This window comes from Euprymna scolopes, chromosome 1 (assembly GCF_053919585.1).
Source record: "Euprymna scolopes isolate OS-2025 chromosome 1, ASM5391958v1, whole genome shotgun sequence".
NCBI classification, from domain to species: domain Eukaryota; kingdom Metazoa; phylum Mollusca; class Cephalopoda; order Sepiida; family Sepiolidae; genus Euprymna; species Euprymna scolopes.
Genome location: NC_136482.1, coordinates 176738471 through 176765422, shown reverse-complemented (window position 1 = coordinate 176765422; position 26952 = coordinate 176738471). Strand labels below are relative to the sequence as shown.

The window sequence follows — 26952 nt, the reverse complement described above, 5'->3', positions numbered from 1 at the left end:
TTTGCTATTGTTTGAGAAGGAATGTAGCAATTAAAGGTTATGTTGATGTTTTTAAAAGTTGACAGGAAAAGTGACCCAAAAAATTGGCAGATTGAGATTTTCTTGTCAACCAAGTGGACGCAACGATATACTCCTGTCTCTCTCCCACTCTTCTCTCTCTCCACCATAACAGAGAAACGAGGAATAAAAACGGATTGTTGCTTATACCAAATGTGTTGTTGTGTATTTGAATTCTAGAAAAAAAGGTTCATAATATAACAGTATGGAGCATGGTGTCATCAATGAATATACCCATCTCAGACATAATTTCACCAGAGAGTTGTTTATGAATATCAGGAATAATAAAGGTTCAAGAATCTACCCCTGGGGCATACCCATATTAATATCATATTTGGATGTACATCCATCCTGGATTTTTGTCCTTTCTAAGAAAGATTTTTATTATATTAAGTAATATATATATCCAGTAATTTTATTATATTAAGTAATATATATATCCAGTAATTTTATTATATTAAGTAATATATATATCCAGTAATACTGTAGAATTTAATTTTCATGAGAAAATTTTTGTCAGACTTGTCAAATGCTTTGGCTATATCAACATTGAATGGCTGGTCCATTCAAACAATGCAGATTATGAAGGAAGGTTCTGTCATGATTTCTCCCTTGTTTATGATCTAATCCAGATTGTTGACGAACCCACTCATGTTCCTGATGGTATGATGACCAATTTGCAAACCTTCTAGATCTTTTTCTAACCATCTGTCCTGAACTGTGCTCATTCTCCATTATGCCATTGCTGGGATCTTCTGATCACTTAGTTGTCTCAATTAAGATTAAAACTAAGAGTAACAAATCCTCAGCTCAGATGTTCCTCTCCACTGCACTGTTTATGACTACTTTATAGATGACTGGCACAGTTGTTCGTATCAGATATACCCCTATACTCCATATTCAAAAAGGATGTATCTTCTGTAGCATCTGACTCGACAGATTGGCTAACTATTGGTATAGAAAGCTATATAACCTCTAAGAAATTTCAACTTAAACCAAATAACCAACCATGATATACCGCTGAATGTGCTTCAGCATCCGACAAAGCCAAACTCTTTGCTAAAAACTTTGCATCAAACTCCACCCTCTGTGATAATGGCCGTCTACCATCTGAATTTCCTCCCAGGACTGATAATACTCTGAGCGACACCCATATATCTGTCCAAGATGTCTCCAAACTTATCAAGAACCTTGATTGCAGCAAAGAAGCTGGCCCTAACAACATCCCAACAACTGAGACTAGCTTCAATACTAATAAAGTTTTTCAAACGCTGCCTTAAGAAAAGATGTTTCCAAACACCTTGGAAAACCTTGACAGTCTACCCAGTTCAGCATTTAAAAATAGAAAGGATCCGTTTTCTGCATCTCAGTACAGATCGATCAGCCTCCTATGTGCCATGAGTAAGTTTTTTTGAGTATATGATAAATAGAGAAGTTGTCAACCACCTTGGCAAGATCAACATATTAAGTGACAAGCAATATGGTTTCTGTTCTGAAAGATCAACAGCCGATTTATTGATGGCAATATCATACAGGATCAGTGAATCTATTAACGATGGCTTTATTACTAGAGCAATAGCTCTTGACATATCTAAAGCAGTTGATAGGGTCTGGCACAAAGGTTTACTTCATAATCTGATCTTAACCCCTGACCTGGAATGGAAGACCATCAGATCCGTCGCCAAAATCACTGGAAAAATAGTGGAATCATTCTACCGTACCAGAAAGTATCTCATTCCTATAATCCTCGACCTGTACAATAACCAAATATGTCCTAAGATGGAATCCTGTTGTCACATCTGGGATGGAACTCCTAAGAGTACTCTTTCCTGCCTTGACAGGATACAAAACTGTCTTTGAAATTTAGTGGGTGATGATCTTTTCACCTCCTTACTTCCTCTTTCTCAAAGAAGAGACCTTGCAAGTATTTCTCTGCTCTGCCAATACTTTTATGATAGGTGCTCGACTGAGCTCCAATCTATGGTCCTTCCCCATAAAACTGCAACAACTTCCTGCTCTCTCTATCTGTGTCTAAAACTAAACGAAAATTCCATGAACAGTTTCTTTCCTAGAATTGTCCATCCGTGGAACACAATACCGTGTGTCTACTTTTTGGTTGATTATAACATAGTTGTCTTAATTCCTATTGATAATCTAGCATTACCGAAGTTCCACCATGACTGACCTTGTGGTCTCACTATCTACCTAACAATTCTTATTCTAGAGTGGCCTCTAGGCCTTGATAAGTAGTGGCCTTCTAAGTAAAAAAAAGAAAATGTGCATTGATGCTTACATTGCCCCATTCAGTTTACTCATTATAAATGATTCTTGGTGTATGATTACTATTTCCTGTTAATTTCAGTGTCATGTGACCAGTAGTTTATGAGTTTATCGGTTAAATATATTCACACAGACATACACACATACATATCTATCGTTTTATTTATATAGATGAATTGGATGATTTGTAGAAGTTGACTTCTAGACTAACCTATCTCTGGCCAGGTCTTTAATAATCCCTCTTTCTCTTGAGTCCATCCTTATCACTTCTTCAGTGGTCTCCTTACCGTTCCTCTGTGGGCTGACTCTGCTACTTTAATCCTTGTACATCTATTAACCCAAGAAGTCTCATCTATTCTTTCAACATGGTCATATCATCAAAGTCTCCTATCTTCCTATACTGTCCAAATTTAAACTTTCTCTGAGGTCATGAAACCTAAGTCTCTAATTACACATCCATTAATTCTTATATCACTTCTCTTCATGCAATGCATGTCTTCAACCATCACTGGTGAGCTTTCACTTTCCTATATCATCACACTATACATTCTTGATAGACTTCTCCTGAAGGTTGTTGAAGCAATGTACAGAAATGCTTGAAGTCATAAAAATTAACGCATTTAGCGATAGCTTTAAAGTGGGAATACTTCAGAGATCTGTACCGAGTCTGTTGTTTTTCGTTTGTTTTTTAGAAGTATTGTGCAACATTACCCAACACATTGTAACCTCAGTCACAAAGTAGACAAAGAATCTAAAAGAACTTCAACTCGTTTTTTTTTTTTTTTTTTTTTTTTTTTTTTTTTGTACAACATTCATTTCCTTACTCTCTCGCCACGCGTGACTTCTCATTATAACTGTGACATCTCCCACATTTTTTTTTTATTCCATTTTCACCCCAAACAAGGCACAGTGCCACTTTGATGTAGGGCTACTATCGGGGACATAAGTTGCAGGGATACTCATAGCGCCTCTGGCAATACTATTTTTCTTTTTTGTTACCGTCACATCATTTCATTCATGGTTCAATATCTGCATATAGTCGTCCTGTGCTATGTTACAATTGTCCTAGGAATTCTGTATGGGTTGTTTGGAAAAGATGCTGTATACTGATGATTTAATGTTTGTCTGTGTAACAATGGAAGATCTATGTGTTTAATTGGAGTAATGCTATAAAAAGTAAAGATCTAAAAGTGAACGTTACCAAAGTGATGATCAATGGTTATAGAGTTAGAAAACCCACAAAGAGAGGAAAGTTACCCTGCTCAGTTTGTAGACAAAGGGTTGAGAATGATTCAATTTTAAAGGATACTTAATAAACATATGGTACAATATAATTACTAATATGTTGAGAGATTATAGTCGAGTTATAGTGCAAGAAGAATAAGACAGTGGAGATGGATGAGAATTCAGATATATATATATATATATCACTGGGATAGTGTCGTAGTAATAGTTAGTATTGGGGATTTGATAAGGTGTCATTACTTAAGGGGGCGGTTCATCAGGAATTTGTTTGTGTTGGACTTGAAGACATCCAAGTTGAATTCAGAGGGGGGGGGGCAAGCAAGTGTCAGAGAGTTCCACAGCCGTGCAGTTCTAAAAAAGAAGCTTTGTTCATGGAATCTACGTTTTGATTTAGGCACGGATAAAGAGTGGGGAAAATTATTGACAGTGGTTTCAGCTAGTCGGGTGTTTTTCATGAAAGATTGGCGAGGGGGAACCAGAGAATGGAGCTCAAACGAGTATTTGCCATGGAAATAACTATAAAACAGAGACAAGCTGTTTCTTCTGTGGGAGAGAAGTTGCAGGGAAGAGAAACGGGCATCCCCCACGAAACTACGAAGTCTATTTTGTACTCTGTCATGGCAGGATAGACTGTTTTTAGCAGCTCCTGCCCAGCATTGGTGAGAGTTTGGTCTTCCAGGGATTGCTTCTAAGTATTTCTGAAGATTCTTTTTTATTAGGCCTGTCGCTCTTATCACAATCGGTATGTTTATTTCTTTCAGAAACCATGTCATTTTTAGATAAGTTTCTTAGGTTCTGATATTTTGTTATCTTTTCCCGTTCAGCTCTATTAAAGCCAAAATCATTTGGGACTGACATCGCTAATGAGTGCAGTTCTTTCGGGCTTCTTCCATATTACAATGTCTGGCTTGATGGCCTTGTCTTTTATGTATCTGCACGCCCGTATGTCTTTGTGTATCATTGCGTAGAATTTAAGATGAAAACATTCCAGCACACGGAAATATTTCTACATATATCTATCTATATATAAAAGTGACCTTGTAAATAAATAAAATGTTTTATTTTGATATCAGTCCTTTTTATTCATTGCATATAAACATTGTAAACATAACTATATTTTTAATTATTTTTCTCTAAACCGTCGATTCCACCAATGTCAGCTAAAAAGTTTTAAAATGAACTAATCCTAGTTTTTATCTAATTTTACGCTTTTTTTTTTCTTTGCCATTTTTTTTATGGATTTTTTTTAAGGCTTACTTCATTTCTCATGTTTTTAAATCCTATTATCCAACAATCGTTATTTGAAAGATAAATTTCACTTTTTAAAAGCCAAGGAATTAAACTGGAAAATCCCCAAACTAGTCTGATAATTAAATACCATCAACCAATAAACTAATTATCTTTCCTCTTCATAAGCACTCTTCATTAATTAATAAAAACCTTACGTTCCTAATTTATTATTCATTCGTGTTATTTTAGTACTAAACTGAGCACCTCCTCTGCCATTGTATTGTTTGAACTTGAAAAACAGAATGAATTTTTTGTAAATTAACTATTAAACTTTGTTTGAAAAAAAAACATTCCACATAAAGTTAATTTGCTGCAATTTTCATTTGGATGAATGTCAATTCCCAGAGGAAACATGTTAATGTGTTGGTGGCCAGAATTCCTGGAATTGCATTGCCTTTCAAAAATATTAATTAAAAAAAGCTATTAAAGTTCAGAAAATAGTCTCTATTGCTTTTATGAAATAAAAATAAATTGGTTTTTTGCAATAATGTGACTGTAAAAAGAAAAAAATAAATAAGTAGCACAGTTATTAAAATTAATAATGACCTACTTATTAATTTTATAAGTAGGTCATAGACTGTGGCCTCAACTTTAATTATATTCAGAATTTACTTTCTAAATCATAGTTTATAGGTTTTATATTGATTATTAAGACTACTGTTCTTATCTTGAGTGTTATTTTTCACAACGTTTTGGCCGATGTAACCTAGTATAGGTAAAATTCAGTTCTAAATGAAACAGTTCTGAAGGTTGAAAATTCAGTCCTTAGTACGGGTGATACTAAGAATACAATCGCAAATTATTTAAGACTTCTAATCAGTTGTGGCTGACGGAACAAGAGCATACTACTCTTGAGGATTAAATAAACGGTTTCATTTAAAATTCTGTGTAGATTTAGGGTCCAACAGGAAGATTCTTAAGATACACCAGGATAAGGTAGGAGGTTACATCAACTGAAACGGTGTGAAAATAACACTAAAGATGAGAACAGTAGTCTGAATAATCCAAATAATACAAATTATCAATCTTTATCAGAAAAATACAGAAATATGATAGTTTAAAGGCTTTAAAATCACTCTCAATCATTTTTTTTATCTGTACTAATAGGAACAGGGTGATTGTTGTGTAAAAACGTTTGCATTATAATCTACATATTTGGAGAATTAAAAAACAAATTTTTTTTTTGTTAATAATAGATACATATATATAACATTTCTAAAAAAATGGATAAATTTTGGTAAGAATTCAGTCATTTTTTTTTCACATTTGAAAGGAATGTTTTGTTCATATTTTTCAAATTGGATCTATCCTATCAGTTCAGTAACATAAATTTATTTTTCATAATTTATTTTTATCTTTTAGTAATCAAAAGAATTTTTTTTTTTAATTCTTAGAATTTTGATTTTATAGAAGGGTGAATGCATTTGGCCTAAAAATTAGTGGTCCAGGTTTTAAAACTCAAATATATTATCTTTAAAACTCAAGATAATTTTCGAACATGTCACAATTGTAGTTTCGATAAACCAATTTCTTGACTTTGGATTGAAATCAAAAATATTTTCACTTTTTTTTCTCTCTTAAATTTATGCGTAACAGCATTTTGGAACAAAATATTTTTGTGAATTTCTAGTTTTTAAGCCTGCATAGTTGAAAGTCAAATTAAAAATGAGATTCTGCCATGTCTATTGATTACATGTAAACAGCCGAAAAAAAGATTAGCAAGATAATAATTTAACAAAACTAAATTTGATTTTAGAATGGGTCTTTACATTCCTTTACTGTGGAATACTCACCCACTTCCAGACCAACTGGCATAGCAGATAATGAGATTTTTACTTGCAAAATCGTTTTATTGTTTGTGTCAGTATTTATAATTTTCATTATTGATATCCTTTCGACTTACACATGCAGCATCAACAAAATCGTTTTGATTGTCATGAGACAAAGCTGAATTTAAGATCTCGACTCTGGTTACATTTCCGATTGCCACCTGGACTTAGGGTTAATGTTGTGGTCAATAAATGGACATCCAGTAAATTCCAAAATAATGTAAAATTATTTGCTTTCATTTGTGATATCTGTATGTCTGTTCTTTTTGATATTGTTAATAATGAATGAAATTAACAAAACTTCTCTTCAACAACACCGCAATGAACACAGACGAATCCAACGTTCTCTCTCAGCTGTCAAAAATGTAACTACCTGTCTTTTTCAATTCATCCTTCTTAAAGTAGTTGTTTCATATGCAAGTGAATGCTACCTGTATAAAAATGAATGCTACCTGTATAAAAATGAATGCTACCTGTATAAAAATGAATGCTGCCTATATAAAAAAAAAAAACAATCTATGAATACAAGATCTTTAAACTTTAAATCAAATATTTTCATGCGCAAAAAAATTCACATACTTCAAAGCTAGTATCCCTTCATTCTCTTCTCCATTGTTAAAGTAGGCAATATTTAATCCTCCTTTACACTTTAAATCACAATCACGATTCCTATGCAATTTATTAAGAGATGAATCTTGCATAATTTTATTAACATAAAAACATGTATCCCCTAAAAACCCTCATCTGAAGCTGGGTTTGTAAAAATTTAAAAGACCAACGAAATAAGTGATTATTTTTATTCTTTCAGTTTTTTAGCAGAAAGAACAAATTGCCAAGATGGCTTCTCACCTGTAGCATTTTTACTTCTGTGTTATTGTTGCAGGAATTTCTACCAAGCATTATATTTTCCATCATTGCACTATTGTTGATGAAGGCACATCTACTAAGGAAAGTAGGAAAGTTGTACAATTTTTGTTTCTGTCCACCAGCGTGTAACTGTGATGGTGAATCGTATGGTATAAATTTGACGTATCACATGTTGCCCTTCTTGAATGATAATTATCCAATTAAATACACCATACCTTCCTCAGTGGACATTATCCTTTTTCCTTTTTATTTTCTTTATTTAAAAAAAAAAAATGAGGATCTTCTTGAAGCACTCAACAGTAAGGATCACAATCGAGTTTCCCAAAACAATGCTGCAAAAGAATTTTTTGTAGCAGTCATTCTCACTCCGTCGTTATTCTTCAAAAAGGCAGATCTCTTGCAAAAATCCTGACTTCAGAACTAGTTTGAAAATATTTTCTTAAAGCTGCATAGTTTCAACCGACTGAGAAACTGTTGGATCATCTGATAAAAACTTTTCCATTTCTGAAAGAAAAGATGGTAATACCATCAAAGGTGTTTATTGTCAATTTATTCTAGTTGTGAGGTTGAATGGTTTAAATTGTGGTTAACAGTAGAACGTGAGGAGCAGCTTTTTTTCTTTTTTTTTTTTTTTTTTTTTTTAAGCTAAACTTATGTCAGAACTTTTTTTTTTATTGAGATTTTATTTTTCCCTCTTTTCTAATGACAACATTTCTTGATATGAAATTTGAATAATTTTAATTATTACAAATTTTCTAATACTTTTTCTAATTTAATAAACGTTTGCATTATAATTTACATATTTGGAGAATTAAAAAACACATTTTTTTGATTAATAGATACACACACACACACACACACACACACACACACACACACACACACATATATATCTCAAGTTAAATGTATTCAGGAGATATAACTCCTGAATTAAAACGAGGTTATTAAGAGTGCTCAATAAAAAGTAAAAATAAGTCTATAGTAATGTTTTAACCTCTATAAGAAAGTCAAAATAGTTCAATTAATAAAACACTGAAGATCTCAAGGTTTCAGTTTTTGGTCTTGGCACTGGATTATTTGTTGGGAATTTATTTACTATTAAGGCAATATTTTACATTTTTAAAAAGTAGTTAAAATCTGTGATATTTTGAAATGAAACAAACTCTACAATGTGTTACTTTTTAAAAAATTGTGACTGATAGATGGATGGATAGACAGATATAATTTCTATTTATAATAAACGTTTTCTTTGTGTATTTTAAATACATTTCAATCCCAATTGGATTGATTTACTCCGTTTAAAGTGTTTTTATTTTTTTTCTAATACGAACAGGGTGATTGTTGTGTAAAACAACTCTGAATAAATTCACACAAGATAATATTTTCTTAATCTTTGTTTTTCCTTAAATTTAATTTTGCTTCTTTCTAGGATGAATTCCTTGATGTCATTTATTGGATGCGACAAATTTTAGGCGTCATTATTGGATTATGTTGGGGTCTCATTCCCATGAAAGGTATTCTCGGAATTATTATGTAAGTATGAAGTCAATTTTTTTTTTTTTCTCTCTCACTAATTATTTGCAAGATTAAAAATAAAACTTGAAATTTTTCAGATGTTGGAACCAATTTTTGTTTATGAAATTAGTACATTAGTTTTCTCAGAAAATTCAAATTCTAATGAACTTCAATTGTACATACGAGAGCTGTTCAATAAGTAATGTCCCTGATCCACTTCTCATAGTAGTAAAGCAATGAAACTTGGCAGTTATTAGTCTTTCGCTATATAGGAACCATCCAGAGTTAAATATTTCCCCATCATTTAATGCAGCTCTGAAGACCATTTTCATAAATAGAACATCCCAGATTGGTCTTCCAACTACGACTTGACTTCAGAAATCGAGGCTACATCATCTGAAAAACGCTTTTCTTTCAAAAACAACTTCATGTCTGGGAAGAGATGAAAATCAGTGTCTTTAGACCCTATGACTTTCACTTCTCCCCAGGGTAGGGAGATAGAAGATTTCATAATCACACACTTATGCTTCTGCTCTGATGACATGCTTGTTGTGGACTGGAGCGTTGTCTTGTTGATCTTGCCACGCCTCTTGATTTTGAAAGCTTCTCTCAATTTCCTTAAAAGTTAGACATAAAAGGCTCCTGTAATTGTGGTACTCTTTGCCAAGAAATGTCATCACTACGTTGTCTTGGTTTCAGAAGACTAAGTATGACCCTGCCAGCTGAGGGGTGCACCTTTGCCTTCTTTGGAGATTATAAATCAAAGGGCTTCCACTCCATTGACTGGGCTTTGGTTTGTGGATCATAGGATGAAACTTGGGTCTATCACTGTATATCTATCTTTTGTAAAATTTTAACTCCTCTTCTTAGCACATCTCCAAATTCATTCTTGAATACTTTGACACGTTCTCACATCTGGAAAGATGTCAGCAACTCGGGAATTTATTATGCAGACACTTCACACATAGGCAAATAAACATGAATTATAGTTTCCACAGACCTTGTACTAATCTTGGCCTCTTGTGCTATTCGGCAAATAGTCACGTGTTGATCTTCCAGAATGGCAGCGTAAACTTGACTGACATATGTTTCATCAATGACAGAAAGGGGGAGGGATGACCAGGTCTAAGAGTTATTTCTACACTTTTTTGGCCTTGTTTGGATTCACAATGCCAGCGTTTACAATGTCATATGATGGGATATCGTCACCATTTCTTTCATTTCATCAAAAGTTTCCTGTAGTGTGCTTTGAAATACAAAAGCGTGATACTTCAGCAGGCTCCATTTCACACCTGATTCTGTTCAAACATGTAAATCAGAAACAACAATTAGTTCAGAGCTGTAATTTGTCACATAACCCATAGAGATATAAATCATTGCATATGTAAAATTTCAGTTAGATCAGACAACTGGAAGTGGATCAGAGGCATTACTTATTGAACACTTCTTTGTATTTTCCTACTCTGTATACATCAACACACAAGGAAATTGCACTCTGCTGTGTTTAAAAGAAGGTGGATAGACACTGCTAGTTTCTGCATGTTTGGATGAACCAAGTTTGAATACATGTTCCCTGCCTAGGCTTTGTACACACTGACCTAAGGTCTTATCAGTTTTCATCCTAGTTAGCAAAGGGGTACAAATGAGTTCTGACCTCCTTTCTTATTCTTTATTTTCTGTATTGGTGATCCTCTGAGATGCTCATTCCCCATTTTTACTTTGTCCCTACCCTACTCCCCAGAAATGGTATCTATCTTAGAGAACATCTCATAATCCATACCCTTGAATCCATCCAGATTTTCTCATTTTTTATCCCCCAATAATCCCACCACCAACCACCACTTAGAAACTGCCTTCCTTGTTTTTTGATTCTTGAAACAACTTTGAAAATAGTGAGCAGCTCCTACCTGTATAAATTCGGGTTAGAGTTTTACTAATTTCTACACGTAACATTTTATTTTTTCAGTAATTTTTTTTTTTTTTTTTTTTTTTTTTTTAGCACTCACCATCCTCCTAACTGATGAATTTGTACATATATTTTTAGTAAATAAAAAATGTCAAACAATTAGGTTTTACTCGTGTGATGTTTTGGTGATTGAAACTAGTTTAGAGAATAGACCAAGAAAATGGCAAACAATCCTGATCCCACCCAATTTTGACCTTGTGCCATATCAAGATTTTTTTGTAAAATTTTAAAGCTAAATATAAAATCAGTGCATGCAAATTATCCTCTTTTCCCTTCTGGTCTGTTCGCATCCGTCTCTCTACTTGTTTTACTCCTCCTCCTCCTCACAACAATGTAGGTATTCACATGCAAGTGGGTATTTCTGGATGCTGAGCCTAACAATTGTTTTATTTACATGTATATAAAGAGGGAAGGTAAGTATGAATGTGTATTATTCAAGTTAGGTATTAATAATACTAATGTTGACTGATGAAAGTCTTCTCTTTTTTTTTTTTTTATCATTTTGATTGCTGTACCTTCGGGCCATTTTCAGATGTTTTTTATATTTGCTCATTGTAAGAGGATTTTAAGCTTGACCTTTTAATCTCTTGATACAAAGGGTTTAAGACGGTTTTAATTCTATTGTCTCCACTTAAAATGTATCAAAATGAGTTGTGTTTGAAGCTAAACGATGAGGCAAAAAGACTTTGTTTGTACTGAAGGCCGAAGGCCTACTTGATGTAGTATTTATTCTGGTCAAGTTGTGGAAGTTTTTAAGGAATATTAAATCCACAAGTGATCCCTAGTCAAATGCATATTTCGGTTAGGCAAGATGACAATATTGGTTTTGTCAGGAGGTGTTGCTGTCCTTCCCCATATAGTTTCTGGTATTCCCAAATGGTCATCTATCTGACCAGGCTCAATGTTGCTTAATTTTAGTGATCTAATGAATACCAGTATGCCAATGTAATTATGCTGTTTTATAAACTTGAACTAAAAAAAGAAAAAAAAGTTTCTTTTCATGCAGATTATGTATTCTGGATTTTACTTTATTCCATTGAACCATATGATTTTGAAAGGTTCTATAGTTTTTAAACAAACAAGAAATGCTGTCACTTGGATGTAAGTGACTAATATTTTGAATTGTATCTACAGGAACACTATGTAGAGAATTGACTAGCGAGATATCTGTTCACAGTACATTTAAATTTCTGTATGCCAAGGAAGTAGGAGACCAGGAGGAAATTCCAAAACAGCCGTTTGGGAGAAGAAACTATTAGAGTAGAAGGCTTTCATCTGCAATGAAGGAGTGAAATTTTGCTGCTTGTCAGAATAATCGGTGTGTGTGTGTGGGGGGGGTATTTATGTTGGGGGTAAAAATGCTACACATTTATTTGTTAGAACACATTCATTCCATTAAAGTACTTGTAAAACTAACACAGGGATGCAACATTGTGGCAATGGAACAAAGGTTCGAGGTTGGAGAGTGTGTGACATATTAGATTGGAGATTCTTTTTTTAACCCTGACTTCTGTTTCAGCAAAGAATGATTATACCTCCCTCCCATTGAAACGATTGGTGGACAGAACCTTGCCCCCCCCCTCTCCAAGAGTTGGGAAATTCATCTTAATTTCAGCCTTTGTTGCCATTGCCCACTTGCATCCCTGATAAAGCTTAGTAATATGCATATGGCAGATGACTATATAAATGCAATCCTGTTTAAATCATGAATCTCAGACTATTAGTATAATTACTTTAGTTGTGATATTTTTATCATGAATCGCCTAATGAGATCTATGATTTGAAACTGGATTGTATTTTATGTAGCTATTCGCCATATTTTAAAAATGATTTGCATTTTAAATATTGTCTTTACTAATAGCATTTAGTGTATATGCAAAATTGTCATGGTATAAGGTTACATGTGTCTGGTGATGAGGCCATAATTTGAGGGGGGGGTATGAATTCACACCACATTTCCCATTAATTCCAGGTTCACTGTGATCCAGAGTGTAGCGTTTGGTCTATTGTCTCCCAAACTGTCGGAAATGAAAAAAAAAAAAAGTAATTGGTGATTGTTCTAAATGTTTTACTCTTTTATTCATAATGAATCGGTTGTTGTTTTTTCAGCTTTTTTTTAATCAACCTAGGAATCGTTTACTTATACTACAGTACATTTCAACGTGTTGAAGATGAAGAATATGGTGGTTCATCAGAGATTCTGAAAGAAGGCCTCATGACATCCTTTTCATCATTTCTAGTGAGTATAATTAATGTTTACTTAAAAAATATCCTCCCCTTTAAATGGAGATGAACCTTTTAAATTTAAGCTATGTGTGGATTTTGTGTTAGTTTGGATGTGGATTTTGTGTTAGTTTGGATGTGGGTTTTGTGTTAGTTTGGATGTGGATTTTGTGTTAGTTTGGATGTGGATTTTGTGTTAGTTTGGATGTGGATTTTGTGTTAGTTTGGATGTGGATTTTGTGTTAGTTTGGATGTGGATTTTGTGTTAGTTTGGATGTGGATTTTGTGTTAGTTTGGATGTGGATTTTGTATTAGTTTGGATGTGGATTTTGTATTAGTTTGGATGTGGGTTTTGTGTGAGTTTGGATGAGGGTTTTGTGTGAGTTTGGATGAGGGTTTTGTGTGAGGTGAATCTGAAAGTAATTTAACTCTCTAATATGAATTAAAAAAAAAAAGTCTTAAGCCTAATGGTGAGTAGTCTGGGATATATTTACTTTAATGCAAAGAAGAGATTGAATGTAAGATCATGTCCCTTCTGTCGACAACAATTGCTGACCCTTATGCTGTTTCTGTGCTATTTATTTCTTTCATTCTCGTTCTGGTCATGTTGTCATCTCTCACATTCATGATTACTGACCGCAAGCACTGGTTCACAATAACAACAAATAAAGAGAACTCGCGTGCGAAAATACAACTCTGACCTATTTTACAGATATCAGTTATTGTGTGTGAGTGAGAGAGAGACATGATCGACCCTCCATATGCTAACATCCACATCTTAATTTTCTGTTGAGGCCATGCTCGTCAGTTAGTTGATCAATTCATTTCCTCATCTCAGCCTCCTATGGCTTTCTCGATCTGTCTGTAAACTAACTCCTAATATATTGACCTCTACGTTCAGCCTTTTGTCCCAGTCACCACCATACCTTGATTAACGATCCTTTTTCAGCTTTCCTTTGTGTTTCTACTAACCTCACTTTCTATAATCTTGGTTCTGCTGATCAACTTCTTTCCTCTTAATTTTTTTTTAATCACTTCCTAACACTTGGGGGGGGGTCCATAGTATCACAGGAAGCCCTCCATGAAAATCAGATACTTCTGTTAAAAGAAGACTTTTGTGTATTTATTTATTATTTATTTATTTATTACTATTAAACGTTTCTGTTGCGTTACTTTTACTTGTTTCTAAGGGTACTTTTAAGGGTCTGTATGTTTATCACCGTTCTTACATATACAGCCGTGGGTGTGTATGAGCTTACGTATGTTACGTGCAGTTCACTGTTATATGTGTATGTGGGTGTGTGTTCTTATCCTTACACCGTTTTCTGCCTTGAAAGATCTCGAGACGTGTGTGTGCCATATATAATGCGTACATACCTGGTTGCCTTGGCCAGCAGATGATGCCTTCTTGGACGCTGGTCTCCATCTCGTGGGGAGTGGTCACTGCAGACAGATGCATCGATAAACAAGATGGATTTGAAGCTTCAATCTTTTATTAAAGGCAAGCCTATCATCTCGAACCCTCGTCAACCGGAAGCCTACGACCACAATTCCAGTGTCACCCCTAATTTCCGGTGCATGTCACCCCTAATTTCCGGTGCATTCTCTCTAGGTTGATACCTGTCAAACCTAACCTTTTGTGACCCTGCCAACTCGCTGATGGGAAATGAAAATATACTTACATAACTTTCTATTTCTAAAACTACCTATATAGCAAGTAAGCTGGGATTCCGAATACTACACTTCAGATTTTCATTAAATTTTCACCATAAATATTAATAAATATTCCACAATTTTGAGTTTCTTCAGATTTTTATGGGAAATAAAATGAGAACATCTTCCCATTAAAAAGGTTTAAATAATTTTTTTTAATTCACATGAAATTTGATCAATAGCAATTAAGCAAGATTTTCTGAATTAGAATTTCTTAAGATTCCTCAACAATCTATTAAAAATTTATCAACTTCTTAAATTGACTAAATAAAAAAAAATCAAATAAGACATAATTTAGTAACTAAACAGAAAGAAGGGACAAAAAAAAAAAAAGGAACAGAATTAACGGGTAACATCATCAGCAAAATATTATCAGCCCTAGCACAGCAAAGAGCATCACTTTTGTTAACTCTCTCTATATAACTTAAATAAGATAGCATGCGAGCGACATTCCCGCTATGATTTATGAAGGTGTCGACGACAAAAAAGTTGCTATGGTAACCAACAGCCAATCAGAAGAAACCATCTCTCACGTTCCTTACTAATTCTGAGGACTTTTGAACATCAGTTATTTTATTATAACTTTGGTTTCAATGGACGAAAATTGAAAATTTTTATTTCAAAATATAGCTGATAAGGTGACCTATGAACTGTAAAAATTGTTTGAAATTTGGTTGCAAAATGAGTGAGCGGTGAAACTTTAAACATTTCTAAATGAGTAAAACTAATACTTAACCATATATTCAAACACGGTAATGTTTGAATGATATACTTTGATTTTTGTATGGGGAAATAAGTGTTGCAAAACTGTTCTGTTCAATAAATTTATCTTCACATTAACTTAGCAGAATAACTGTCTGAGATATAAAAATCGACTTTTTTCTTTTTGTTTTTTTTTTTTGTCTTCCAGGTTGTGTGGATTGTATTATATTCCAGTTTATATTCCGACTTATAATGAAAGTTTCTGCATTTGAAGATGTGTCAGCTTCAAATGAAAACTACAATCCATGAAACGGAAAGAGAAATCCTGCCGAGTAAAAGGTGCAAAAATATTAAATATTGATGAATTCAAAAGAAAAACCGAAATTAATTTCATAAACAAGTTTCTAACAAACTTTGTATTGACAACCATAATCATCGTCATCATCATCATCATTCTATGGCGTTGTTGCAGGTTATCTTTTTTGGCAACTCCAAGGAATTTGCATAATTATTCATTTTGGTTTGGTCATTGAACAGAAGAAAAAAAAATAAATGATAGTGAAAATGTTTGAAGAGAAATTTACAATAAAAACAAAATTAACATTTTTTTTTTTTTTTTTTCTATTTATTTTTTTTGTTATTCAAATGTTTTGTTTATTCAACATTTTTTTTACAGGAGAAAAGTCTTTTGTCCAGAGCTTCTATATTAAAAAAACAAAAGTAAAGAAAAATTTGTATGATGAAATGAAAATATCATATTCCAAAAATTACGCAAATTTATTAAATATTATTTTATAGAATTAACTTAAATTTTATGAATATTGGAGGAGTGACAATGTAATCTGCTGTTTAAAAAAAAAAAAAAAAAAAAAATGTAAAAAAAAAAAATGTAAAGAAGATAACTCAACAATAATTTAAAACTTGTGAGATTTGTTACAATGCCTATGAATTTCCATTAATCACTTAAAAATTATTTTCTTTATAAAAATAAACCTACTTGATCGATTTACATGATTTTTGGAATATGATATTTTTGTTTAATCATGAGTACATACATGATACAGATTTTAAAAAATTTTTGTTTTAATGTAGGCAGAATTCTGGACAAGAACTAAAGAGTGTATTCTCTTGCATGATATTCTTTAATGAGATATTCAAGGTTGCAAATACTTGGAGTTCTAAAGTATAGATCTATTATCATGTTATTTTATGTGGTGATTGTTGCGTGATTAATTAAGGATGCAATGATTTTTATTTGTGGGTTTTTGGTAGACTTGTTATGATAGTGTTGCTTTGTGGATGAGAATTTCAAGAAATGATAAAGAGTAATGTTTGTATTTGAATTTAAACTTATGATGAGTTCTTTGAGGACTAGCAGACCGTCCGGCGTTGCCCGGTCATAAAATACATGTAATATTATATTTTAATTAATACAGAAACTGAGACGTGCATGCGAGTATTATGTTTTTTTTTTTTTAAACTTGTCACTTTTAAGTAAAAATGAAAAAATACTCAAACTGAGATTGAAACCAAAATCTAGACACTGAGTCAAGTATGATAACCATTAGACCAGCGTGACACAATCTTTTAAAAGGTGTTTTCAAACTACATCGATGTCTCCATTCAGTCTCAAAAGACAAAAGATACCCCCTGTAGGGGCAGCTGCGCATTTAATTGTGAAGCAAGGGTTGCGCAATCTCCAACCACACCTCTCCTGAATCGGCACTGTTTGAGTCCAGTGACAAGAAGTTCCGGATGACTGGAAACAACGTTGAGATAAGCGAAGAGCACGTACAACACTTGGATGTCCTAAATGGTCACTCATTTAGTACTGACCAGATTCAATGTTCCTTAACTTTGGTGATCCAGCAGGAATCGGTGTGTCAATGTGATTATGCCGTATACAACTGCTTATTCTTAACATAAGTAATCTTTAATATGAACTATTCATGCATCTGCTTTCATGAAACAGTTAGCAAGCAGATAACTTTGACTCCCACGTACCAATTTTTCAATTTTGATACCTTAGCAGCCCTTTTCTTCGGATGAAAACGTATTAAAAAATTTTCCACATGTCTGAATATCCTATATACCAAATTCCAAGTCTGTAGATAAAAAATTTGTTGAGTAAATAGGTTGAGAAGTGTCCACATACACACATATACATTCTCATTTTTATCTATATATATAAAAATGTAACTGTTGGTTCGTTCGGAATTAATTGTCTAAAAAACCACTGGACGGATGGCTTCCACGTTTTGGTATAATATGTTTACTATATCCATGTGTGTTTTTATATATTTCTTTTTAATTATAACATTATACTTAATTTTTCTATGATAAATAGGTGGATTTCTTTGTACCGAGAGGCTATTTTTTTTATTTAGGGACAATTATTTATTACCGCTTCCTGTCACGTGACCAGTGTTACAATTTAGCGGTTTTCCTGCTAGATCTGGAGATTTTGTTTACAATCTAGAGGGAAATTCTAGAAAATCTGGAGGTATTTGGCACCCACACACCCGCATTAGATTATTAAAAAATAAAGAAAAGCGGGGTTTGTATTACTGTACACATAGATTCGAAAAAGTTGTCAAAAAACAAATATATAGCAAATAAATGTTATCAAAGGCAAGATAAGTTACTTTTCTGCCAAACTGGATATATTTTTCGTGTTTTTATTCAATGTAACATATTTATTCAGCTCGAAAAACATAGTGTTTACCGATGTATTGGAAAATTCAAGATGGCGTCTCACACCCTCTTTACCCACACCGTAAGTTTGGAAAAAGGTGTTATAAATAAAAAACTATACAAAATACTATTAAAAACCCGCCGAAATATATGTCAATCTATGTCACAGTAACATGTATTGAGCGAGTTTTTAACAGTATTTTATCCGGTTTTTTATTTATAACATCTTTTCCCAAACTTACCGTGCTAAAAGTAACTTATCTTGCCTTTGATAACATTTATTTGTTATACATTTGTTTTTTGACAACTTTTTCGAATCTATGTGTACAGTAATACACACACCCATTTTGTGTTTTATATACATAAAGTACAATTGTTGAATGTTACTGTTTTGATTATATTCGTTTTTTTTGGGGGGGGGGAGCACAATTAAAAAATTAAGAAAGATTAAAATTAAGCGAAATTTAAGTTCCCGTTCCATTTTTACAACAACCATAAAACAGTGCATACTCAGCAAGTTTTATCGTAATGTATAAGCATATTGAAACACTAAATCAACATTTTATTTATTTTTTTGCATAATTAATGATGGAAGTATTTTTCTGTTTATTTTCTTAACATCTGTTTAAAAAAAATAAATAATTTGTACATTCTCTTGAAAAAAAGAATCAAACTTTTCTCTACTTTCACATGTGTTCCATTTTAACAAACTGAGCCACAGCAACGCGTGGCCGGGTACAGCTAGTAGATATATAGATTTGTGCTGGAGTTTTTATTTTATGTTCTTTGGGGAGAAAAATTACAATCTCATTGATATATCTATCTACTATTATACAAAAGGAACTTTGTGTGTGAGTTCATTCCCTATGGACTTGCAAACGGCTGGTCCGATTTTTATGAAATTTCACATGAAGGTACTTTATGTGCCTGCCAATGTTCTTAGATAGGTTTTGTATTGGAAAATCTTCAATAAGTAATTGAAATAATCCAATGAAAGAAGGAACAGGCGATTTTGACCAAAGTTTACACCTTACACAGCCTAATATCACAAGTGCATTTGAGAACTTTTGTTACCACACAAGCCAAACGACCTGACATATCAAATCAGCAGTAGATGCTTTTATATGACAGGGGCACGTTCGAAATAAATGTTTCTGTTTAAAGTACAATTTGACCATGATACTTGACTTTTTTTTGTTTTAAACTTAAATTCAAGCCATTATATATAAAAATAATTTTATAAAATCAACAGTAGGTTCTCTACAGTGCAATGTAGACTACAATGTATTGTAGACTGTCATTGTGGGGAGGCATGTGAAATTTCCTCCGGGTGCATCGCGATGGGTCCCTAATTAGAGTAGGCAATCAATAGATTTGAAAAATTGGCAATTTCACCAATTTCAATGACAAAAAATATACGAGAGTGTGAAACATTCGTTGATCATCATTCAATCCCGGACAACATCGAGTTTTCCTGCTAATCATAAGCAGGCCGGTGACAACAGCATATTCTTTTCATTGTTTTGACTCTCAGGTATATATCCGACAAAGATAACTGAGAACCACATCACTCTATATAAAAGCATATAAGATATCAACGAATACACACTTGAGTCAAAACAATGAAAAGAATATGCTGTTGTCCTAGCCCTAGTCATAAGTGAATGTCATTTTCTAGGAATACAGTGGAAAAGGTCTTATTTCAAGGAATTACAGAAAAGGTCAGGCTAGTATAAGGCTGAGACAGTTTCTTCATGGATAGACCAAATTTCTCTCATATTCTTGTTCAGGGTTGCCAGTTTTTTGGAAAGGATGACTACCTCCCATTCGTACACTAATTTATACCCGGCTTAATATTGAAATTACCAGTCAGTTCCACAAGAACACAAGATTGCAAAACGAGTAGAACATGAACTCATTCAAGATAGAATCCAGAACAGCTGGTGGAAGAAACATCAGTTACAGACCAAAATCTCAAACCACCTCGCCCCCTTCTTGGATTGATGGCAAAATCTGCAGTTGTAATTAAAATGACCATAACAAAAGAATCAGGGAGACTGATAAGCAAGGTGTCATAGTTATTAACTATTAATCAAAGAACTGAACAACAGATATATGTAGGATTTGCAAGGAGTTTTACAACAGTGACCGATTGACGATGGTCAGAATTCAGTGGACAGTTGGAGTTTTAACACACTTATAGAATGATTTGTGGTACACAGCAGATGGGGTAAATTGCTCATCTGAGCTTCAATCTATGGTTCCCCCCCTCATCAAACTTTCACGAGAAACACTCGTCTAGCTGAAAACACTATCAATAATTTCCCCCCCCCACTCTTTATCTGTGCCTAAACCTAAATGTAGATTCCATGAACAAAGTTTCTTTTTTTAGAACGGCACGCCTGTAGAACTGTCTTCCGTTTCCCGCTGACTACAATATGGCGATCTTCAAGTCCAATGCAAACCATTTCTTGATGAGCCATTCTACTTAAATTAACAAATTTACCAAATCTCCACTACTAACCATTACCTTGATTCTTATACTGTACACTCTTTAACCCTGATCCTCGAGTGGCCTCTAGCCTTGATAAGTGGTGACTCCTATGTAAAAAAAGAAAAAAGACATAGCAGACAGAAGGTTGCTGTCACTTTGATAAAAATCATGATTGCTATCATTTAGTTTTCAGCTCATTAGTTTCTGTCAGTCTTCCCAACTCACTCAGACTCCTCCAACTGTTTTAGTCTAACTTAAATGTATATTTAAATTCTATACTTCTTTCTGACATCAGCATGCAGGCCAGACATGTGAATTCCATACACATGCTTCCAACACATGTCCTGGCAACACAAGAACCAGATTTTCTCTGTGAACATTCTTTAATCCCATTGTTCCATTATTTCTGCTCTTGATCCAAATTAAGCCAACATAACTTTCTGTTTACCTGCATTCTTTGTTGTATTGGTTATTTCTCTGCATTCCTCACTACAATGGATAATTTATTGCATTCCTGGAATCGTATCTACTAAGAAAAATGTATTCCTTTTAACTTTTAATAACTGCGTTAAGATTCCAGCATTCCACTTCAATGATAATATTCGATTCTAATTACTTTGTTTCTAATTAAAAATCGGAAGCTGTTCCCTTCAATATACAAGTTTCATGTCTGACACGTCTTTGCCTGCCATACGCAGAGACAACCAGAGGACGACAGATCCTGGTACTGACTCCTCCTAGATTTTGACCACAGCAAAGTTAATTGGGTTGAGACCCTCATACTGCTTGGTACCAAACCTGTCTGTCATTGGTAGCCTTGCTAGAAATCAGAGTTCCCAATGACATGACCGACAATAAGCAACATGTTTAGTGAGTTGCATGGTTGCAATGCATGCGAATAACAGAATTGCTGCAGGTGGGAAATATTTAGTTGCAAAAGAGCGCATACTGCGGCTACATGCAAATACCAAGCCGTGTGCGAAATGACATCACGGTAAGGAAAAAGAGAAAGACTAAAAAAAAAGAGAGCATTTGAGAGAAAATGATCATGTTAGAGACGTAGTTGACGTCACAGCTGTAATAAGAAGTACATTTTTTTTTTACATGGTAGTCACCACTTATCAAGGCCCAGAAACCACTCGGGGATAAGGGTTATTGCGTGTACAGTAATCAATGGGATAATATTGTACCTATTTACAATGCCTCCCCACGGGACAGAGTTAGACACCAGGGTCGTTTTTTAACGTGGAGAAAAGGTACAAAAATAAAAATTGTCTCAGTCGTGAAGGATTTCTCCTCCACTGAAAGAGAACGAGAAATGGAAGTGCCGCATCTGAAGAACAGATACTACACTTTGATCTTGGCCAAATTGTAGTAATCGTTAGTAATGGAGATTTGATAAAGTATCTTACTTAAGGGGGTGGTTTATCAGAAATTTGTTTATGTTGGACTTGAAGACATCCAAGTTGTAGTCAGGTAGGAAACAGGCAAATGGAAGAGAGTTCTACAGACATGCACTTCTAAGAAAGAAGCTTTGTTCATGGAATTTACGTTTTGATTTAGGCACAGATAAAGAATGGGGAAAATTATTGACAGTGGTTTCAGCTAGACGGGTGTTTTTTGTGAAAGATTGGCGAGGGGGGGGACCAAAGATTGGAGTTCAGACGAGCACTTGCCATACAACTAACAATAAAACAAAGACAGGCTTGCAACGTCTCTTCTGTGGGAGAGAAGTTGTAGAGAAGAGAAAAGGGTATCCCCCCACTAAGCCACGAAGTCTATTTTGTACTCTGTCAAGGCAGGATAGGCTGTTTTTAGCAGCTCCTGGCCAGATGTGGCAGCAGTACTCCATCCTTGGACATACTTGGCTTTTATAGAGATAGAGAATTGCATCAACAGTGAGATATCTTTCTGGAGTGGTAGAAGGATCCTACCATTTTTCCAGCGACCTTGCCAACAGACTTTATGTACGTGTTCCATTTCAGGTTAGGAGTAAAGGTTAATCCCAGAACCTTATCAAAACATGGAGCCTCCCCTAAACGAGAGCCATTTATTTCAGATGGGGATCAGAGCGTTGATAATGTAAAGATAAGAGCTTGCATTAAAAGTAACCAGCCACCTCTTCCCCACTGTAGCATGTGCTCAAGATCAGAGGAGAGAGAATCAGAAAGAACTTTGTCATTTACGGCCTTTGATGTGTTGCCATAGATGGTTGTGTCATCAGAATAGATGCCAACGAATGATTTAAGGATGTGTTTTGGGAGATCATTAATGTAGATCAGGAAGAGAGTTGGGCCCAGGATGGACCCTGAGGGACTCCAGCATTAATACTCTGGGCATCTGATTTCTGCCCAACCACTACTCTTATGAGCCTATCAGAGAGAAATGATTTAATGATTGAGAAAACATTTCCAGTTATACCATAGCTGGAAATCTTGTGAAGTAGGCCTTTATGCCATACCTTATTGAAGGCCTTTGATATGTCAAGAGCAATTGTCCTAGAAAAGAAGCCTTCGTTGAAAGATTCACTAATCCTATGAGCTATAACCATTAGCACATCTGGCAGAATGGAAACCATATTGCATGTCACTAAGTTATTTCTGCTGAGGTGGTTGACTACTTCTTTATTTAATATGGATTCCAACAACTTACACATGACACACAGGAGACTTATTGGTCTGTACTGAGAGGGAGATGACTTATCGCCTGAATTCTTAAATACAGAGCATACTGATGAGGTTTTCCAGGGTGTTGGGAAGCACTTCTTCTTAAGGCAACGCTTAAACAGTTTTATAAGTATGGGGGCAAGTTCAGATTGAAGCTTTTTCAACACTATAATTGGAATGGCGTCAGAGCTAGTTGCTTTACTGGAATCAAGGTTCTTGATTAGTTTGGCGACCTCACGCACAGATATTTGTATGTTGCATAGCGTGTTGTCAGTTATAGGAGGAAATACAGGGAGTTGATGGCCATCATCGCATAGGGTAGAATTAGCTGTAAAGTTCTTGGCAAATAGTTTGGCCTTGTCTGATGCTGACGAGATGACCTCAGGTCCATTGATGATGGTTGGGATAGAACGCATGCTTTTGTTCAGGATCCTGTTTGCTATTTGCCAAAACTTGTGGGAACTAAGCCGCTGCTCATCTACTTTGGATTTAACGGACTGAGCATATAGCTCTCTTTCATTTTTTATTACTCTTTTACAGTGGTTGCTACCAGTCCTGAAAGCAGCTTTAGTCTCAGTACATCTATTACGTTGGTAGATATGGAAAAAGTGATTTCTGTGTGCAATGGCAGCAGCACATTCTGGGGAGAACCATGGCTGGCTGTTAGGTTTTTGTTGGAATTTTTTGGATGGTATGAATCAGTCTATGCCTATAATTAACCATTCGGTCAAGTCTGATACTATAGAGGATACGTCTTTTTTACACATGGAATGCAGAGGTAAATCAGATATAAATGTACGGAAGCTATCCCAGTCAGTCGTAGAGTATCGATATACAGTACAGTGGAGAGATACGTCTGAAGACTTATTACATTTCATTTTTATCTTAACTGATACAACCAAGTGGCCAGACAATCCCAAAGGAGATAGAACGGAACATGAACATAGCTCAGGGGAATGTTAGCCAAAGGATGAGCAGACAGGATGTGGTCAATTTTCTCGGATATGCTCTTAAAGATAGTAACTTCACTGTTGTGGGGGCAATAGAGGGCAAATATAAATGCAGTGGTGTGAGCTAGTGCAACCCGGAAGCACATATAAGGTAAATTAGGGTCTTCTCTGGAGATATCCCTACCACACGGAAAGCCATCTTTAATGTAGGCACATATTCAATGCCCATGGCGATCTTGGGGATCAGATTTAGATGTTAAGTTAGAGCATCCTTTAATTACGAACTCATGCCAGTTTCGCTTTGGAAGAGTATGTCCGGTTTTGTCTTCTGTAATTGAGTTTCAACCTCTGGAAGTTTGGAACATAGACCCCTGATGTTGGAGAATGAGACCTAGTAGTAAGGGTCTACGTTGGAGGATGGGGTTCTAGGTTTATTCGGGGGGGGGGGGTTCTGGAGATATTTCATGTTGAGGTTTTGGGATTTGTGGAACAAGTCGACAGACTTGGTTAGAGCAGGACAGAGAGGGAAAGTAAGAGAAAAAGACAGGATTTTTTTTTTTTAGCACATAAGGTAAAGCAGTAACAATTATCCACTAGTATGGCATCGTTAGGCCCCACCAGAAACTACTGCATGGTCCAGAATCCATTCACAAATGGCAATACAGCAGCCCCAGTACTTTGCACCTGCTGATAGACAGCCTCCTTAGTGGTTAATCCAAGGTTCGGGTCCTTGACTATCAGGTGGGTAATGTCAGCCCAGATGAAACGTTTTACCACCAGCACCCTTACTAATGACATGGCCCCAAGGATAGACATAGAAACAGAAAATTTTCGACATCTCAGGCTACTGCTCACGAAGTACTGCCGACCTGGGAAGCAGCTTTTTCTTCACCCTTTGTCAGAAAAATCACTCATTGGAAATGAGGACTGAGGGACAAATAAGAAGCGAGAGTTACTGGAGCTGCCGATAACACATCCACAATGCATTATCTACTCTCCATTAAAAAAAAAAATAGCTGCGAGGGACTTATTAATATCTACTTAATGTAAGTCCGTTGCTCCATTTCCAATTTAGTACGATATTTGAAAATAGTCTCCCCTCCCATATTAATGCATGGATTTGTAATGTGATACACAAGGGATTATGTAACAGATATGAATAATAATAACAATAAAAACATTTTAACCTTATTAGAAGTTAGCATTTTTCTTTGTTGCTGGACAGAACTAACCTTGAATTGGCTTCGATCACATCATTTAAACTCGTAAGCTCAAACCCGTTCTCCATTTGTCAGAAAAATCACTCATTGAAAAAAAAAATGAGGACCGAGGGACAAATAAGGAGAAGCGAGAGTAATGAGAGCTGCCGATAACGCATCCACAATGCGTTGTCTACTCTCCATTTAAAAAAAAATTTTTTTTTTTAAATAAGATTCAAAGGACTTATTAATATTTACTTGGTATAAGTCCATAGCTCTACTTCGAAATTAAAGATATTTGAAGATAAATTCCCCTCCCATATTTACTTATATTAAACAAGATATAATGAAATAAATAAATATAATAAAAAGAGTTTAGCACAAAATAAAAAATACCGGTAGGAAATTGTCTCTATTGAAACATTTTCCAAACATGGACTCAAGGATGAGGAATAAAGGTTTTTTTCTTGAAACCTGAAACAGGAGTTGAAGTTCTTGTCTTGTCTTCTGTTCCTTGCGATATGTTAATGACAACAGTACATACTTAAGAGAAAAGAGACCGCACAAGAACATGGAAAATATATCCGATTTGGAATTTGGCCACCCAGAATTTGATATCTCTTTAAAAAAAAAAAAAAATTAGTGTCTCCTTAAACTGAAGCTGATGTTGACAGCAAAATGTTTTCTAATGTTTATATATTGTCAGTAGATTACCATTTCAAGTGGATGCTGATTGGTTATTATCTCAAGTTGTCTGTCATAATCTTTGGCGAGACGTACATATATTACAAGAGAGAGGCAGCAGGAAGGAAGTCAGAGTCGTCCATCCGAATGTCACACAATCAGTTTGATTTTCTGGGACCAGACAGCCAATTGGATTTGTGTGGCTCTTAGAGACAGATTGACCTTTCAGACTATTAATTGTGTTCATTGGATTTAAAAAAAATTTTTTTTATTTATTTATTTAATTAATTTGACCACAATTTCTCATTTTGCAAGCCTTTTTTAAAAAAGGAAAGGAGTATCACTGTAAAAAAAAAAAAAAAAAAAAAAAAAAAAAGAAGAAATTGTTGCTTTAAACAATATATTAAAACCCAAATTTTCTTTTACCTTATAGAAAACCCCAATAAACTATCTTTCATGTTTCTCTAACTCTCCTGACTGGTGGTCCAGTCTAATACCAAACCAGTGGTGACAGCAGCATCTTAGTATTTTTCACTTATTTTCTTCAACAATCATCATATTTTTTTTTTTTAGTTTTA

At 34.6% G+C, this 26952-nt stretch overlaps 1 protein-coding gene across 2 annotated transcripts in view; it reads left to right on the top strand.

The window, feature by feature from the left end:
• LOC145277758 (GEL complex subunit OPTI-like) overlaps window positions 1-16293 on the top strand; it is a 30935-nt gene extending 14642 nt beyond the window's left edge. For both annotated transcript variants that reach the window (XM_080129493.1, XM_080129483.1), the window contains exons 2-4: window positions 8998-9101; window positions 13159-13288; window positions 15896-16293. In XM_080129493.1, the coding sequence (XP_079985619.1) occupies window positions 8998-9101; window positions 13159-13288; window positions 15896-15940 (279 nt within the window). In that variant the 3' untranslated portion in view covers window positions 15941-16293. The remainder of the gene's footprint in view (window positions 1-8997; window positions 9102-13158; window positions 13289-15895) is intronic.
• The last annotated feature ends 10659 nt before the right edge of the window (window positions 16294-26952 follow it).